The following is a 20,251-nucleotide window of genomic DNA, read 5'->3' on the forward strand; positions in this document are numbered from 1 at the left end:
AACAGATTCAGAAGGATGTTAATTTTTTTAGCTTTCACTTGAATTTCATTGTGGCAATCATTATTATACTTGTTTTTTACTCTTTAATGGGTTATAATGCATAAATTACAGTGGTCATAGCAGTTGAACAGTTCAGGATTTAGCCAATGAAGTCACTCAGGTTCCAAAGAGAATTACTGAGTAAAAAGTCACACAGACCGTTCTAAAGGATCACACAGCTTACTGATTTCCTAGTGGTAATTCTGCCATGGCTTTGTGTTTTGATACTTGTAATTGCTTGCTGTGAGAGGAGAAAGTGGCTTAAAGCAGAAAACACTGTGCTGTTTAGCAGCTTTTGAAAGCAGTAAACTCATCTGGTGTGTTCAAATGCGAACAGTGCTCTGTAGGATGATCAAGAATCAGGCAGTGTGACAGAATATGAAGCAATAGAAGTCTGTGCAGCTTTCATGTTGTCATGTGTTTGAAAGTAGCTGGTGTCAGAGATGTGGAGCATAAAACTGGACAGCTGGGAAATGTTACCTCCCCTGGGGATGCTCCCAGCAATGTGCAGTACAGGCACTTTTGCCAGCACAAGAGATATCTGTGTGCCTCTTGAATTTTCCTAGAGTTTAGGTAATACATTTTCTTTGTTCAAAGTAATTAGGGAGGAGGCTGCTACACATTGATCTAGACACAGATCATGGAAAGCAGCTTTTGTTGTTGCACATCCTTTATTATATTTCTGAAATATTCACTGTACTTCACATATTGGTTTGGTCTTCAAACAAATTTAGTAAAAGTAATTTCAATTCTATACTTTCACCGTACTTGAGCTTCCTATGATGAAAGAACCCACATTTTCTGCATTTATTGTATGTTAAAAGATGTATAACAGATTCTTATTTGTAATTCTTTGCCTTGTGTAAATATAAAACTTTATGTGACTAAAGTTTTCTTGGGTTCTTATGTAGTGGTTGCATAAGTAGTATCAGTATGCTTTAAAGGTAATGAGTAAGTATCACATCTAAAAATATTGGGTTTGTTTCATTGTATGAAAGATATCTAAACATCTTTTAGGTCTGTTAGAATTGCTGATTCAGACTGATAAGATGTTGAGGCACTAATTCATTGCACTGCATTTGTGTCTGCAGCCTTCTGTTATGGCAAAATAATTTTTAGTGCAGGATTCAAATATTTTCCTATTTGCAAATTTTCTTTTTTACTTACATATTTAGCAGCAGAATAAAGGAAGACTATATACTATGACTTAATTTCAAGTCATTCTTCTAATGTACTAGAATGAAAAATATCTAAGTACATTGCAAAGTGATTTTAGTATTGTATTAATGATGTGTCTTAGTTTCAAACCACAACACAATGCTATTCTTAGATGAAGAATATGGCAGAAGAGTTTTGCTTTGATTCAGCTGACTTCTGTTGCGTTATTTTGCAGATGACTGCTTGGAAAACTGGATAGATTTCAGATTTTTGACATGATTTATACAGATGGGAAAGAATATGCTAATAGTGGACCTAAATAGAGAACGGAATAGTAGCCAATATATAAAATGTGAGACAGTTTCCTAGCATCAGTTGCTGAGTTTTTGTATAAATGTTACTTTCAGATTTTCTCCTGGCAGATTATTTTTCGAAACCATATAGATTAGAAACCCCCAACTGTACACTGAATAATTGTGCAGTGCAGAATAAATTTCTTTTCAGGTAGTTTAATGACTGTTCAGCCTAATATATTAGTCTCCACAAAGTGTTTACTAGTGTAAGTAAAAATATTTAAAGTTTAAACCATTATTTGAAATTCATCATCTGGCTGTTCTTTTTCTTTCCTGTCCTTCTTTCCCCATATATGTGCAGTTTTACATAACTCTTCACAGTCCTTCTGGCTTTCGAAATAGGAATCCCAGTATGGTTTTTTCCAGGTGGAAAAGTGGGTCATCTGATACTGGATGCCATTCTCCTGACCCTTTCTGATTTGCAGGATTAAGGCAGAAAAACTGTATGGATGCTTAGTTTTAGATTGCTGAAGCTACAGTACCATAGCCATATGTGAGGATGATTAAAGTGCGGATTAAGCTTTGAAGGGAGGAGTTTTTTGAATATCTACATCTACTTTACATATTGTTGCATGTTTTCAGGTGGCCAAATAGATACAGTCATGCTGTTTGAATTGAGTGGTAGTGTTCTGGAATATGTGTGCTGCTTACATGGGCTTTTTATAATAAAAATACAGATGATCGTCTTCCTTAGGATGCATGTGTTTGTGATTTAGCAGCCTAGTTCACTCTCACACTGAAGAGCATTCCAAGATATTGAGTACAGCAAGTTTTAATAACTGTGAAAATTTAATCATGGCTGATGATGCTGGCCTTTCAGAATTTCAACATGACTTTTAGCTAGCTTCAAAGTTACACACACAGAGTGCTTTATTATTTTGTCACTGACATTAACACACCCCAATTTCCTTTCCATTATCCAGCTGTCATTCAGAAAGCTGTGTGAGGCACAGAACTTATATCTGCTGTCTAAAATACATTGTGTGACAGCCAACAGCTTGCTAGTTGATTGTTTAGTTGTGTAACCCTGCTGGTACCATGCTGTTTGTCATGAGGTACGTGGCTGTGGCTCTTAGAGATAAAATTTAAAATTCAGGTGTGTTGTATGCTGAAAGCAGCCATTATGTCTTCAAGCAATTGCGCTGTTGGTAGCTGCTTTCTGCTCCTGCTGTCTAAAGGCTGCCTGGCTGCCCAGAGCAACAGCAGAAGTGTTTAGCTGTGTGATAAGTGATGTTTCCAGAGGAGAGGGACAGGGTCAGGAAGAAGGTGGCATTTTCACAGCGTGCAGAGTGGAGCCCATGAAGTCTGATGTTGCTGCTTTGGGCTCAGAGAAAAACAGTCTGTCAGGGCAGAGATAGACTTTGGGGAGTGTGGTGTGATCTCAGGGTAGGCCATCCAGTTTGGAGGCAAAGCAGCTCATTTCTGAGCTGTTCTGGGGCCAGGGTGGAGGAGTCCATCCCTGATCCCTGCAGTGGCTGTGAAATAAGGCCTTCCATTGTCTGAATCTGCACAGACAAGGGTGCTATTAGACTTACATGTATCTTGAGTGCACAGACAGTTGTGATGTTTTCCCTTTCACATGTGGTGTAATAAAATTTCAAGGCCTTCAGATTTAGCTGCCTTTGGGGTCACAGGCCTCTGGCTATTGGTCTGTTGTAATGTCTGCAATCTGTGGAGCTGCCTGATTTTGTTGAATTTCTCACAGGGAGTGTTTGTTAGCAGCTATAGGGCCAAGTGACGTGGCAGTTCTGGTATAAAAGCCATGGATACTGGGCACTGAAAGCAAGACAGGCATTCTCTCTCAGATTCCTAAATTTGGATTACGGGCTTACTGTTCTCTTTCCTATGCTCACTGACCTCTGAGCATCTCACTGTCTGTGAGAAGAGGCATGGGCTGGGCTGCATTTGCCTTGCACACGCTTGGCTCATTCATGAAGTGACAGCATCAAATGACTGCCTTCTTCTGAGCCTACAAGGATGGATGGTCATGCACAGCAGCAGGAGCAGTATGGTAAATGCGGTGATTTATGGACTCTTGCCTGAGGAGGAGAATGTTGGATAAAGTCTAGTTAGATGAAAATGCATGTTTTTGTTTTTTTTAATAAACACTTAACTGCCTCACTAAGATTTTTCAAGTTTCCTGGAATATCATGTTTCAGGTTCAGAGGTATTTGTTGGAAACTTTCAATATGCCTACTTTCCAGCTTGCTAGTACCCGTATGGTGTGCCTGCGGGCACATTGGTGAGGGACTTTGAGAAGAGATCTGATCTGGAAGAGATGTGTTTTTGCCATGAAATTTCAGCAAATTTTACCACAGCTTTCATTTACTTAACTTTGTTCTGTTGTGTGCGCAATTGCCACAGAGATAAAGCCTGAACATGAAAAACCTTTGACATGTCTCTTTTGCAGCTGTGTAAAGATAGCTACCTCTTGCTTTGGCCTTCCTTTGGGCTATGTGCACAGAAGCTGCTCTTGTTCATAAGTTCCCAAAGACTCTGCATGTTTTGAATACGCTCATGTATCTTTGATCTCAGTCTTTTTGTAGAAGTGTTGGGTTAATTTGAGTTGCACAAAAGTAAAAACAAAAACAAACAAACAAAAAAAAAGGAGTTTATATCTTTGTAAGAAAGGTGCAAAAAACTGTATAATTATTTGCTCAAATAAGGAAACGTTTGCTGAAACTGTGGATGCCCCATCCCTGGAGGCACTCAAGGCCAGGTTGGATGGGGGCCTGGGCATCCTAATCTGGGGGTGGGAACCTGCCCGCAGCTTGGAGCTGCCCCGAAAATTGGAGCTGAGTGGGCTTTAAGATCCCTTCCAACTCAAGTCATTCTGTGATTCCATGAGTTTATCATTATTTGTCTTCAGACTGGAATATTGTGATGCATGTTACAGTTTTTGAACAAGACATAATCTAATGTGGTTCTGATTTTTTCACTGCTCTGTGAAAAAGCAGGGAGGTAAAATGGTAACAAATATTTATCCTGTGTTGCAATAAAGTATGTGAGATGTAGTTAAAAAGAAAATTCTTCCTTCCCTTTCCCAAATCCAAGACTGGTACTTGACTGCAAATTTAGAGTAGAATACTTAGAACTGAGTGTTGCTCATTTTACATACCATTAGATCGAATATGTAGACAGTGGCACAGTATATACGGAGCTGTTTTGAGCATTGAGAGGGCAAATGATTTAACATGTCCAGGTGTTGTTTGCATCTTGAATGAAAGCTTACAATTTTACGCATTTATAAATTTTGCTTATCTTTATGAGAACGTGTCTATAGTCAAAATGTTAAAAAAGAAAAAAGGGGTGGAAAACACGGAAGAAAAATTGACTAGCCATATACCTTTCCTTCATAGAGTTTTTTTTCATTTAGCTTGTGATTAATCTCTTACAGTGAAATAAATGCCCGGCTTGATGCTGTGTCTGAAATTCTCCTGTCAGAATCCAACGTGTTTGGCCAGATTCAGAATCTTCTTTGTAAGCTGCCAGATTTAGAGAGAGGTCTCTGCAGTGTTTTTCACAAAAAGGTATATCCATGATTATCCTAATCTATTATTTTCTAATTCTGTGTCAATCTCAGTGTATTTTTCATAGATTTTGCATGTGTGTTTAAAAATATTTTCTTACCAGCAAGACCGAAGCTGACATAATAAAGGGATACAAGTTTATAAAAAAAATATTTTGCCTTCTAGTAGACTCTTATGTTATCTTGCATATTATCAATGATTGTTGTTCAAAGAAGAAATGTTTTAGTAAAATTAGAGTACAAATACAGTGTATTGCTAATGCTAGCAGAAAAAACATTGAAGGTGTTCCTGTTGTAGTCACTGGATTCAGTGAGATGAGAGGATGCAGTAGGTCCTCGTGCCATCAGTTATTTCCTTTTAAAACAATGCATTACATTCTGTGTACTTATCTAAAATCACACTTGCAAGTGAAACCACTTGGCTGTAGTTAGCTGTTTTAACATGAATGTTAATTTGTTTATAAATTCTCTGATTTGGATCTCACTTGCACATTTTTATAAGAATTACTTTTAATGAGACGCTGGCAATTCTTAGCTGAAGCAGATTAATGCACTAATAGCACCTATGCAGTACTTCATGTTCTTTTATTTCACTGTTATATTTAGAGGTTTTGACAGCTTGTTTTAGCTAAATTAATAGGTGGATAGATCGAGAGCAAAGTTGTAATTTCTTTGGATGGTACAGCACAAAGACTTCATCTCTCTGAAAATCTGAAACTCAAGTTCTTTTTTAGGCTTTAAAGATGTAAGAGTTTGAGGCATGCGCAAACACTTTCATATTTCAATGAATGGATAACAGAGATCTGCCATCATAAAGTATACGAAAAGAGGGAGTGTGCACCAAACTTCATCATCCTCTGCACAGTAGACACTCCTGTCTTCTTCTTCCTTTTGCCTATGTGTGTGTTAGTCTGTATCTGTTTGTTCAGGTGCTGTTCCTTCCTGTTGTAGATCTGCTTACTCTTTCAGCTTTAAAGTTGGCATTTTAAGTGGGACCAGAGGTCATGGATTTTCATGTTCTTTTTGGAATGAGGTGATGTAATCTGTCTTATCAACAACACTGGTAGGGTGTTTTGTGAATCAGATGTTGGAAAGAAGTTGCACTAGTGGAGGAGGGCCCCGGTAGAACCCTCAGGAAAAATAAATGGGGCAGAGGAATGAATTTTCTTGCTCTGAGCATGCAAATTGCAAATAGTAAAAATCTAGTTTGTTATCCACAGCAGAATGTAGTAGAGAGTGCCCTGAGCACTGAGTAAAGCCCTCAAAATCTGTAGGACTTTGAGTAGATGATAGAGTCCCTGCAGAACAGAGTCTGTTTTGAATAAAGAAACAAAAGACATCTTTGAAAAGCAGATTCTGAAGTCTAGATAGATAGCAAACCTGACTGAAAAAAGGTCCCTTTGTAGTAGATGCATATTCAAGAACACAAAGTAACTGGTTTTCATAAATGATTGTTCAGATTATCTAGTGAAGACTGCCATTTCAGTTTACACTTAGGAGTGTTTCCAATTCTGCTAACTCCAGATGTCCGTCTCATGTTCTGACATGAGGTTCCCCTTCTGTATTTTCATTCCTACTGAGGAGCACAAAAAGATTGGAGCACGCTGACAAATGAACTAATCAACAATTAACTGCTAACTCTAATCAGTGATGTGCCATAATGTAGTCTTGATAACTCACTGTTAACTACTGAAAAATTGGAAAATCTGACAAGTATTTAACCTTTCAGACTCTTTGGGCTTCATTTATGTTAGCATTTGAGAAGGTATGTTTCACAAAGTCAGGCTTCTGAAGTGTGCAGGGGTGGCTGTGTTATGTCAGTTGTACTGAATACCTTTCATTCATATCAGTCACTGCAGAACTTCTGCTGTGATGAACTTTGTGCCTGTAACTTCTGGTAGAGACAGAAAAAAAAAAAGAAAAAATGGTACTCTGTTACAGAATCAACTTTGCAAGGCCAAATGTCTTCACTGGAACTCTTCTGGTAAATAAGTATGTCATCACTGTATATTTTCCTGACTTAAATTTTTTAATAAGTCATTTTATGATTATCTTTTAGCATCATAGAGGTTTGTAATTGCTAATCTGACCCTCCAAAAGCTCCCTTTGTCCCAAACCAAAAATACTGCTTATCTAACCCCAGGTCTGCAGTCAGAACAACATTCTTGTACAAATGGGGAGGAGAGGGAAAAAAGTTAGGCATTGCTTCAAAGGTGGTATTGCCAACTCCAAGTTTGCCCCAGTCTGGAAAGGAATTATGGGAAGGATAATTACAGGAATGAGACGAGCAATGTTACTGTTGCTATGGAGAGAGGAATTAATACACACACTACTTCTCAGTTTCTGCAGCTCAAGCACCTGACATCTTCCCAGACAGAAATACTGTTAACCACAAAATAGCCTTACCCTTCCCTATAGCAAGAGCGGGATGGCTGGAGATGAAGAGATTTAAAGACCTCTTGGTAGCATTCAGAAGTTAACTTCAGAAGGCAAATGAGAAACAGGAGTGTTGTAGAAACAAGACTTTTGTCTAAGTTTTGCCTGGAGCTGATCACAGAATCACAAAATGGCCAGGGTTGGAAGGAACCTCAAGGATCATGGATCTCCAACCCCCCTGCCACACGCAGGGCCACCAACTTCCCCATTTAATACTAGACTAGGCATGATGCACAGTGAAATCTTGTTGGAAAACACATCTCAAAATTCCTTTTCTCTGTAACAAGTTCAGCCTACTCTACTGCTTTCGGAGGATGCTGGGAGTTATGAATGGATGGATCCTACCTTTTTTTTTCTCTCAGTTAAAGTGATGGCAGCTTGGCCTTGGAGTGTGCAGAATGGCAAGACAGTTGTCTGAGTTCTATGCTTAAATGGGTTTAAGAACGTGCACAAAATAAATATGCCCCTCAGTACATTTAGAAATGTGTTCTACAAAACCATTCCAATCTTGCTTTCTGGTATCATGTGGTGGTCTGTGCTTCAGAAGAAAATATTTGTACAGATTTAATCTGTAAGTGTTTATTTTATCTGTACTCTTGGCTCTATAAGCTTTTTTTTTTTTTTAAACTAAAGCTCAGTCACCGAAGTATACAGTAATCATCATAACAGACAACAAATTTATAGCACACATTAAAGTGAAAAAGTTTCACAAAGTCTTCTTGGGCAAGAACCCAATTAAACCTTGTCAGGGCAAATAATAAAATGTCATTTTGGTATATTCTGCTCCTAACTTTAGAGTCTCCCTGTTTGTGAGTTCCTCATAAATTGTCACAGTTAGAAAAACAAAACCTGTTTTGTTCTGAATCAGTGTCTGAAGCCACGCCTGGTATTTCATTAAAGGCTCTGATATTTCATTAAAGGCTCTGTGATTTTCAGTATCCTGATGATTCAGAGAAAAGCACTGTATTTTTTATTTTTCCTCTTATTATATCAACACCTGTTACATATGTCCTTGAAATTAGTTATTGTTTGTGTAAAATGTTTGAAATACATTCTCTCCATAGCATGTTATTGACTTCAGCACATCTGTTATGCTCACTGTACTAAAATCTTGAAGGTAGTTGTTTTAGCTTGAAATGAGTGATGAATGAGTGTTGCATTTCAATTCCCATTTTTTGAATTTGAAGTGCTTTTAACTTGGAGTGGTCAATGTTTGTCAACTGTAGTCTCAATGGCTCCTCTTTAGATCTGTTGGAAACAATTTCCATATTGCAAACAAAGCTCAATGGCTGTCAGTGTTGTTCTCGGAAGGGTGTTAGACCTGTCATACTGCTGTACATCTTCCATGTGTTCTCCCTGGTAGCAGCCACACCATTTTCATTACAGTTTGAGGAACTGCCACTTGAAAGCATTTGACATCACTGTCAGCTCTGAGGTTATTTTTCTAGTGCCAAAGAAGCTGTAACCATCGTTGGGCACATTTTAAAATTAGTCTTCAAAAATAGCATTGAATAGGCTTTTGAGAATCTTTGGTGGTTGCAGGATTATTAATCCTGCTTTATGTAAACTATTTTTGCAGTCCATTTCAAAAGCTTCTAATTTATAACACGGATATATATTGCTTTTGCAAAGTTAGTTAGAATTTAAATAAAACTAGTCATACTTTAATGGAGCCCCGCTTTTCATAATCATTATATGCATCTGTTCCAAGTTATCTGTTTGCTTTGTTTTGCACTGGAGCCATAAAATTTTAGATGCAAAGTCCTGCAGTGTTACTGAGATCAAGCGGAGAAAGAATAATACTCTGAATAAGCACAAAAGGACTGTTCTCACCTTTTTCTTGGGAACATTATGTTCAGCTAAGTTCCGTGTAGTAAAATCTGCCATTCTCCAGTGGTATTGAAGATTGTAATGGAATCAAACAGGTTTTAACTAATTAGACAACTATGTGTGTAGCTTAGCAGAGTTGCTGCAAGAAACTTCAGAATGTTTGTTATATACTCTTTGACAAATCTCCTGATAACTGAGGGTTGTTTGTGGTGCCTTTTGTATGTGATCGAGGTTTTTTCTGCTGTAGTGGTGGGTTTTTTTGTTTTGTTCATCTGTTTTTTATTTTTATTTTTAATTATTCCTTCACTTACCTCTCAACCCTTCTTATAGCATCTCAGACACGTTGTATTGTTCTCTTAAAAACTTTTGCCTTTGCCATCTCCTTTTAGATGATGTGCTAGTTAAGTCTCAGATTGAATCCTTCCCCCCTTTGTTTTAAAGAATAATTTTGTAAAAGCAAAACAAAACACAAAAACACCTGCTTAGCTCGTGAATTTCATACTGCCCATATTTTTTCATTCTTTTTTTTCTGGATGTTGTTCTGCTTTGAATCACTTACTGCTGTCTGTCAGGAATCTACAATACAGTTTTGTGTGGCAAGGCTTCAGCTTTTGCATCCTTGAGGAGTACACTTCGTAGTCAAGGGAAGTCTTGCAGAATGTTATCCTTTATGTGCATCAAGGCTGTTGACGATGATGTAGTCAGTCATACTGTAAATTACTTTGACTTTGAGCCCAGGCCTGGATTTATCACTTCTTTAGTCTTTCAGACCTTTCTTTTGTGCTGTGACTTCAAATGCCATTGACAGATTTACTGTGTTATTATTTTGTTTTATTTTGTTGTCATAGCTTTTATAAACAGGTTCCAGATTATCAGAAATATGTTGATAAATTGCAGCAAGCACAGGGGTAAAGCGAAATTTTCATGAGAATGAATAATGGGTTGTTTATGAAGAAGGATTAAAAGATTATAGTTTGGTTAAATTGATTATTAAAAGACAACAGAAGGCTCTGAGATATTTGTAGGGTGTTAATAGCAAAGATAGGGGAGTTAGTGTAATACAAAATAGTATAAGTAGAGATATTTGGATTAATTTAACGGAAGGGAAATTTAGGCTACCAGATAAAACTTAGGTATGATGAGATTTAGTGCTTTGTGGATTAGTTTTTGAAAGGAAGGGGGTAGCACATATATTCATGGAGTATTAAGAGCTCAAGTCTAGACAAAAAGAAAACTCTTGTACAACTGAGCAGTTGTGGAGAAACCACCTAGTAGGTGTGTTCCACCCTACCTTTCATGTATATGAAACAAAGATAAACTTGAGTTTTCTGAAAACATGCAGAATGTAACCTGTCTTTGTAACATCATGGTTAAATTACATATTCCTATTGTCAGGTACCTGTCAACCAAAATGCAAAAGATTGTAAGCATAATTCTTTATTGGCAACTTTGTTTTTCAAACTTTCTGAAGTGTAAATGTCCCAGATCCCAGCGAACCAGGATAAGATGTTATGCATCTCACAGGAGTGTGGTTCGATTTCGCATGCACATGTGTTGCAGCACAAATGCAAGCTTACTTTTCTTCAAGAAGTCATTGGTTTTTGTGAGATGCTTTGTTTAAAGGAACTGTATGCAGTTTTCCTGCTCTGTGGGTATTGAGAAGCAGTCTCCGAAAGCACTGCATGTTGCTGGCTACTCTCTGAGAGATTCCCTTTCAGTAATACCCTGGTCAGTTGCCTGAAGGAGACAGAAAAATCTTTTTCATACCTTTGTACGTAGGAGACGGTGGAAGAAGAGTCAGTGCTTGTTTTCTCCTTCTTTCCTTACCTAGAAAAGTGCAATTGAGGGCCATTACATGGGGTTGCTAGGAATTCTGTGATGGATCCATCTTGTCACATAGCCCTGGCAGAAACCAGCTAGGCACTGAAGCTGGCAGTAGCTACTAACATTCTCAACAGTGACTTCTGGTTTCTTCTCTGTGTTCTTGTGCCAAACATCACCCTTTCTGCACTTGACCTTGCCTTTCCAAACTCTCTTGCCAAAACTATAGCCAAGGGATTCAGATGGCAGCATATAGATGCAGAAGGCTGCATGGATATGTTGTGATACTCATGAAAATACTCAGCCTGATTGTTTTCTGCCACACACTATCAGCCTGTTTTTCTGCTTGTTGTGTACTGAATGTATGATACACGTCTTCACCCAGTAATAACAACAGTGCTCTGGACTGATCCTAAAGATAGCGGTTAAAACAATTAGCATTTTTTATTTATCAATTAGCACATTTTATTAATGCTATGAATGTGGTAAGATTCTGCAGTTGTACTGCAGTGCATATGCCTTAACTGTACTTTGTCTGGTTTTTAAAATCCTGAAAAAAGCAGGGTTTAATGACAGTGTACACTATAATGATTTAGATATTGCTTCATTTTCAGTGTTCAACTCAAGAGTTCTTCTTGATTGTCAGCACTCTGTCTCGTCTGGACTTGGAAATTCAAGCTCTTGTTCCAGTCATACATTCTCATGTGAAATCTCCTCTGTTACAAAATGCACTGCTGGAAATCCCAGAACTTCTCTCCCCAGTAAAACATTATTTAAAGATTCTTAATGAAGAAGCAGCTAAGTAAGTAGAGAAAACAGGTGAATTTCCATGCTTCATAGGATTTCTGGCTGAGTACATTCAGTTGTGTGAAGTATGCATCTCGTTTTATATTTTAGTGTATATATTTCTGCACGTTACTTTCAGTTAATGCAGAGCTTCTTGCAGTTTGTTTTTTAAGATAAACTAGGTGAGCAAGTATTTTGCCCTGTGGGTATGTGCTTCAGGCTGAAAAAAAAAAATTTGAAACCTTTTCAGCTGTTTGGGTGAACAAATGTTGAGCAAACAGTGTTTTGCACACATTAATTCATTTAACAAATATTTGCTTTTTAAAATTTAGATAGATAAGCTATTTTTTTAAAGAGAGACTTGACATTTAATGGAGCAGCTGCTCTGCTGCCAGGAACATGGTTTTTTTACAATTTTTTTCAAAATTCACCAAATCTTTGAGGCCATCCTCCCATTCTGTTGTTATTGTTGTTGCTTTTTTGTCTCTTTATAGACTCATTAATGATGAGAATATGGAGTTCAGTAATTCTGAAGACTCCACATAGCCTGTGGGATTTACGTCTGCTTATAGCATTTCTGGGGTTACTGCCCTGTTCTTGCACTGTGCAGAATGACTAAATTAGCTCAGTCTTAAGATGTGCTCAGCTGCAATTACTTTCCTGTAGTCTGTATTTGTCCTTTTGGCTTAATTTTGTCCTTCTTTGCCACCCCTCTCCCCACAAAAAGGTAGACAAAGAAATTGTAATGAATTTGCATTATATGGGAGAGTGGCTGCAAATAATTTATTGTGTATACTGCTTCTTTGGAAGTACTGCTGTCTACACTGTTAACCCTAAATCCTGGTTTTAACCACCAGAGGAAGAGGACAGGAGGCTTAAATGCAAAATAATGAAGCAAGAACATGGATTCAGTTAAGGAAGTGATGCCTGTCTGGTACAAACTTGGGGGAGAGCATCTTGTGGCCAGTAAGACTCAGTGCTTTTTGGAACAGTGTAATTATCTAAAAAGAGTTCTCTCCTGGTGCTAGTCACAAAGGCAGCCAACCTTTCTGAATACTTGCCTTTGCTGGGTCTTTGTCTCCTTTCTCTGTAGTTTTTGTTTACACAACATGTTTGTGGGAAAGACATTCTGAATGCATAGTGAATACAATCTGGCTTTATGCTCAGGTCACCCTGAACTTCCCTCTTATAGCAAATTTCATTCTACTTTGAGCATTTTCCTCATTGTATGTGTGTTATACTATGAGATTTAATTGGTGTACCTGTGGATTCTTTATGAAATATGCAAGATATAGCCTAATGTTTCATTATATTGAATCAGCATATTTTTTATTGTTTTTTTTTCCACCAGCAGACTAAGAATATATATCCACTTTATGTATAAAATCTTTATCATCTTTCTCCTGCTGAGATTTGAAAAATGCAAGATTAAAACCTATGACTTCCTTCGTTTGCTTCTTAACTGGAGACAAAGTGTATAAATTTGGAAGTTGAGAAGGGATGAAACATTTGCTGTCTGTTGGACAGGTGGAATTATAAGATTTCTCCTGATGCAAGGTGTCCAATTATAGTTTTGGCAGTTTATGTCAAAACAGAATTTATTTTAATTCTGCCAAATTTATTTTAAGTTAAAAATATATATATATTTTTTTTGTCGCTGTTATGATGATTTTAGAGTAGCATACAAAAAAGTAAGATACAGTAGTAAAAGTAGAACTACAGAATGTATAGATTTTATTTGCATTCACTTATTCAAGATGAAGACTCAAGATGAATAATTTTCATTTTGGTCACATCAAACTTGTGTGACCATATTATTATTGCTCAAAAACCTCTCATAATAATTATGATGACTATTGACATACATATGTGCACAGACACTTAGACACACACGTGCATCATTTGTTAATTTTAGTATATGGTATAGTGTTTTTCAAAACTCTGTTCCAAGAGCTTTTTGGGATGGATTTGTGATTTTTATCTTGTTTTAAACTTTCAACTTCTGCATTTTTGGTAAGCATTACGTAGCAGTGACAGTCTTTGCTATCAGCTGCTGGCTATAGAGATCTTTTTTTCCTTACATTCCCATGGAAACAAGTCTAATTAGCGCAAAATTGTTCCTAAAAATTAGTATTGTATTTTAAAATGGTGTCTTTACTGTCACTTTACTGTCACATAAAATAGCTATGTCCATGTAATGCAAAATTTGAACACAGCTTTTGAGTTACCTGCCTGGTCACTGGATCAACATGTGAATTCATTTTCAGAGAAAAGGATATCCAATTGGTCAGGACACTGGAATTCTTCGTCTCTTCCATATATTATTACCTCATTTCCTAATTACTCTCCAAATATAAAATTTCAGGGAAATTATGTAACTAACAGTTACTGTTCTGTACTTGCTCTAAAATACAAATATGTAATACAGTTAACTTCGTACTGATTGCACTACTTTCTATTGTTTTCCTGCTAGTAAGATATTTATTTGCTTATTTTTGATGACAAGCTTATTTGTAATAATTTGTTCAATTTCACAGTTTTAAACATTTGAATAGCATTTTCTTTTCAGGTTTCAGTTCTGAACTAAGATAATGCAGTCAAAACAATTCTGTCACTTTCTGATACTGAGCCTGTTAAAGAACACTGTTTTGCATATATTAAAAATATTCAGGTAAATCTTTTAACATGAAAAGAAGAAAGCTCATCTGAAAAACTTCTGATTACATTCCGCATATATCACTCTGAAAGTACTGCCTCCTACTTATTTCCATGGAAACTGCAGCAGCTACAAAGAACACAAGAACATTATTTGATAGAGCACATTTTCAGCTGCAAAATGCTACTTTTCAACAGTCACCACCATTAGCTATGCATTTTCACCAGCAATGAACGTGAGCCTGCACGCTGCACTCACAACAATCTGCACCCACAGAAGTGAACAGCTGTTACTGTCGCCACTGCTGAAACACCATTCATCATCTCACTGTACTCACATCCAGTGTTTGTCTCCATAAATGTTCAGCAAGCATCTATGAATGTCAATTGGTGCAACATTTTCTGCCTGGAGGAATTCAGTGACACTCCTTTGCTCCAGCTGCACTTCCATGTCAGACACCATTTTGTCAGACTGCCCCTCTGCTGCCATGTGTCACACAGCAGTGACATGTAATGGGATATTGGTGGGAAGGTTCAGTTCATGCTGCCGTACCACCAACATCCGCCCCTGTTGTTGTGGGCCAACATCATAAAATAGGAGGCACTGCTTTCAGAGCAGCCCTCGTACTTTGATGAAGGCTTTGTGGGAAGGATTTTTCTTTGCAGTCTTCATGGAAATATGCCCAAATTTGGCAAATTCTGAATCCATGAACAAATTGTTAACAAGTTGTACAGAAATTATCCAGAACTCCACATTTAGTATTGATAAAGATTTTGCTTGTACTCAAGATGCTGCAGAGTGAAACAGCAACTGCATTCCAGAAACACAAACTGAGAAATAAAGGAACAACTTGTGCTTTCTTTTTTTTTTGCACTGCTGGATTAAGGGAGAATGAGGAGAAAGCTTCAGAATTCACATTCAGAGGAGACAGAAAGAAAAAAAAAGCCAAACCAAATCAATAAAACAAGAGAAGAATGTGCATAATGTGTTAGATTTGGAAGGAGTTCTGAAAACATTTTCTGGAGCTGTCTTTGTGTAGCATTTGATAGTTTGTATGCACAGTGCCTCTCTATTTATGTGGTGTGTATGACAGTTTCTGATAAATGTGCTGCACTATGACCAAATGGAATTTAAAAAGAAATATAGTGTTAAAACAGATGAGAATAATTAATAAAAATGGCAAATAGGGAATGCATTTTTTGATTTACTGTTCTTTTTTCTTACACTTCTTATGGATAGGACTGGAGATAAAACCCAACTATTCAAAGACCTTACAGATTTCCCTGTCATCAGAAATAAAAAGGAAGAGATCCTGGAGGTGTTGGCTAAAATCCAATTACATCTTCTGGAAATTCGTGAACAAATTAAGAATCCTTCTGCAGAGTATGTTACAGTTTCTGGTCAAGAGGTAATACAATGTCTGTGATTTGTGACTGTATCTTTGTTCACTATTAAAAAATAGCGGAAGGCTGGGCCTTAGCTGGCACTCTCTTCAATTTGTATGATATTTGATGAGGTCATCTTAACATATGCTTTTGTATGTCTTTGAAGAACAGTTTTCTGACAGGGACACTTTTTTTGTATTTGTTAACTCAATTTACTTTAGCTATTTAAAGAACAAAAAATACATTAGTGAAGTTGGATTTAGCTCTGTAATGCTTTGCTTTGTCCTATGTGTAAAAACAGTTGCATACTTTGAGGTTAATTATGTGGCTATTAAGTGCAGAAATATTCTCAGAGAACCTAGAGACATGGCTTTAGGTTAATTTGGGGAATGGTAGAAGAATTTTGTAAGTACTGATTAAGACTCTAATTTGAAAGACAGAAGAGAAGAACAACAACATTAATATTAGTGATAGATGTTACTTCACTATTTTTCACTCTTAGAAACAGTGGTTGTGGACAGAGCATTTGTGTGCTAGATGCTGTGCCAGCGTGGACAGGTCGTGCTTCAGTGAGCTGAGAAGTTCAGCACAAAGTAAAGGGAAAACGGTTCTGGAGAGATTTGTAAGGGTATTGAAAGCAGCAGCGAGGCAGAGCTGTACAGCATTATCATCTGGGAACTAACAGGAAGTTTGGGGAAAAATCCACAGAAAATTGGGAAAAGAAAGAAACACTGAGATGCGGTGAGGAAATAGCATGAGAGTTCGGGTTAAAAGAGATTAGCCAATTAGAATGGGGAGAAGAGCATGCTGAAGAGCTCAGGTGAATATTCCTCATATGGTGACACTAAGGAGAGCAGATAGCAAGTTGGGTAGGCCATCAGCGTGGATGCTGAAGTCAAAGAAAAAAAGCAAAGAAAAAACAGAATTTCGGGAAGAAGCGAAGAGCCAGGATTAGAAATGTTTCTCATGTATGGGTTGGTTTGCAAGGTGGACAATGACAGCTGTATGGAGGAAGGGAGAAAAGAAGGCCTGGTTAAAGACAGAGGACAGTCTGAGGTGTAACCAGATACTAACTGAATCAGACAATTTCAAAAGCCACAAGTCAGCTTGTACATTTTTAAGAGAGGAGGTCTTTGTAGGAGTGGATAGCTTGTAAGCTATTGTGAACTGAGAATTCTGTCTTGAAAGGAGCAGAAAATTATGGGTTGCTGTTACCTAATTATGTCTGGGATGAGTGTTTTGGTGACATCAAAAGAGGCAGCAGAAAAAGCATTGCAGAAGATCATCACTGAGGTGAGGAATGGCACTAAAGGTGAAGCATTAATGGAAAGAGAATCGAGTTAGAGGAGCAGGGAATAGGAAGAGTCTCTTTCAAGCTAGGTCTTTCTCCCCCAGATCAGTCTGGTGTATTCTTACATTCTTGTACCATGCTGCAGCTGTAGTAGTGTTCAAAACTTCTTAGTGATTGGCCTGGGCAGAAGTAGGTTTATGGTTCGTTTGTTCTGGAGGAGAGTGAAACTGCAAGGAAACAACTTAGGGAAAAATGAATTCTAACTATTCGCTGTTTAATGTGAGCTCCTATACCTGTTTTTGCGAGCATGCCATTAGATATTCAGTCAGCGCACTGTTTAACTATTAACTCTTGCTAAGTGTCTGTTAGTATTCTGATGAATCTCCAGATGATGCACACCTTTTCCAACACACAAGGAGTCACACCTTTATCTATCTTATCTTTTGTTTCCATGCCTCTACTGTCAATTGTTAGAGATGCTAAACAGAACAGAAAGCTGTCTAGATGGTGACAGCATGGTTATTTGTTTCAGGCAGGGTTGAAAGAGAAATTTTGCAAATGTTTGCTTCCTACAATGGCATAAACAGTGCATTGATCTCAATGTATTTAATACTTCCATTATTTCTCCAAGATAGAGCTAAGATTTAAATGGTGAAAAAACTAGTGCTAATGCTTTTGTTGTTTTGAAGGAGGTCACATTTTCTTTCGTGGTTTCTCACTGGCCACACAAACAAACCAGGCAATTAAACCCTGTTTTCATTTAGGCTGTCTTGGGTTCAGTTAGGCATCCAATATAAACATAAATGTAGATTATTTTCTGTCTTCCTTTTGTGAACACGTCATATTTAATTATTTTGAAATGAACTTCCAAAAAAATCTAATATCAGAACAACAGCAGCAATGCTATCACTAGCAGCAGTTGGCTTATTTTCAAATCTTTATAGATCTCCTCTTCTATTTGTTTGCATGTTATCTCACGTTATTATGGATTTTAAAAATTTCTACAGTATCAAATATTTTAATATTTTTAAATGAGTTAAGAACTATTATCATATGTTCTCTGTGGAAATTTGTGATCATTTTAGGATTATTCTTTGTGTTTGGAGGTGGTCGCTAGCTATTCTGGTGAGAGAGGGAAGGTTTTATCTAAATCACTCCAGCTGTAATGGAAGAGCTTTCTGAGATGAGAGTCTGATGGTTTACTGTAAAGGTGATCAGATTCTGGGTTAATTTAATCTCTGATAGAAATTCATTTTGCAAATAAATTCTTCTATTTGAGAAAGCCTCAATTCTTTAACATCTAGGACTTCAGCACAGTGCTGTAAAGATAATCAATATGAATGCAATAACACATGATATTTTTGTTTTTCTGAGCCTCTTAGCATTACTGCTGCTTTACCCTATTCCCTCTGTTTCTGACCTCAAGTGTATCTAAATTTGAAGTAATGCACTGTAGATAAAGTGCTGGCATTTGAGATTTTGAGTTCTTGTTTGTGAAATGTCACAGATGAGCATGCTCAGTGTAAATCACTGATCCTTCAGAAGGCCAGTCTCTCTGATGTGGAGTATCCTCAGCACACGTGGATTATAATGTAGGTGCTATGTAAATAAATTGTGTGCTGATTGGGTACACAGCTAGGTCAGATCACATAACTGGACTCACTTAATAGCTTTGATCTGGTTTTGTCTTGGTGGGAGGGAGGTGAAAAGAGCACGTTAGTGATTGGAGGAGGGCAGAGAAGCTGCAGCAAGGGGTCACTGCACTGGAACAGCTCAGGATGGGAGCTGCTGATAGAAAATATTAATGTCATAACCCTCACATCTGGGGAAAAGGAACATTAGCTCCTCGTCTACGCAGCCTTCAGGTCAAACATGGTTTTCCTTTGACGTAGGCAGATTTCTTGTTAAAAGAAGAAAATATGGTTCTGTTGTCTTCCTAACAACCTGTGATGTCTAATACTGCATTTCTGTTTATTTTAGTTTTTGGTAGAAGTAAAAAATTCCCGTATATCATCTGTGCCATCTAACTGGGTTATGGTTAGTAGGTATGTAAAATGTATTTCAAGTTTGTTCTATTCTGAAAAATAAGAATAAACGTGGTTCTTTGGTGTTAATTTTAACCTGAAACACATTCTTGTTGCTCCATGTACTTTTTATTTTTAAACTAAAACCCAACTAAACCAAATGATTATACTTATTTACTGCTATAATAAGTTTTGAAGTTTTTCTTAAAAATTCTTGAAATGTTTTAATGTGATATATCCCTATTTATATATATATATATATATATACATATATATATATTTATTTTTTAACATCATGTATATATACTGGTGTATGAACTGTTGTTTTGGTTGAATTGTTCCTGTAGTTAGTAGATATAAGCCTCTCAAAATGATAACTGTTCTTATTCTATTTAGAAAGGTAAAGGTTAGCATGCATAGATCTGCGTGTATGTTTCAATAAACTTATATTTAATGTGAAAAGACATTTTACTCATATACACAAACATTGCTTGGCTTGCTATTTAATATTACCTAATCACATTCTTAGACATTTTTGGATAATTTTTCCAGTAGAGAGATGGAATGAACTATATAATTGGCTTTTTTTCCTTTTCAGTCACTTGTTTTATTATTTAACCAGGTCAAATACCTTAGTGTTATAATGTGTGAGCCCAGATTTCTATCACCTGAAACTGGCATAATCAGAGTGAACTCTGAAGTGTTATTATTGACTTATACAAGTGATCAATATTGAATTGAATCAACTTTGAACTAAACAGATTAGCCAGAAGTAAGATAAGGAGGAGCAAATTCCAGTTCATCTGGATTTTGGAAAACAAAACAAAGAAAAAAAAAACAATGCTAACCTCAGAATTAAAAAATGTCTGAGAATGCCAGACAGAGTTCTTGATTAGAATATATGGATAAATAGCAAGTGCCTCAAACAGAAACTTGTATGCGT

General features: G+C 37.0%; 1 protein-coding gene across 1 annotated transcript in view; it reads left to right on the forward strand.

Moving 5' to 3' along the window:
* The window catches only part of MSH3 (mutS homolog 3), a gene marked incomplete at both ends in the record, with an annotated part of 110,524 nt that overhangs the window by 54,244 nt on the left and 36,029 nt on the right, over nt 1-20,251 (forward strand). The window contains 4 exons of the mRNA XM_079548616.1: nt 4,948-5,080; nt 11,781-11,968; nt 15,848-16,016; nt 19,265-19,329. Of these exons, the coding sequence (XP_079404742.1) occupies nt 4,948-5,080; nt 11,781-11,968; nt 15,848-16,016; nt 19,265-19,329 (555 nt within the window). The remainder of the gene's footprint in view (nt 1-4,947; nt 5,081-11,780; nt 11,969-15,847; nt 16,017-19,264; nt 19,330-20,251) is intronic.

This window comes from Tetrao urogallus (assembly GCF_951394365.1).
Source record: "Tetrao urogallus genome assembly, chromosome: Z".
In the NCBI taxonomy this organism is placed as follows: Eukaryota; Metazoa; Chordata; class Aves; order Galliformes; family Phasianidae; genus Tetrao; species Tetrao urogallus.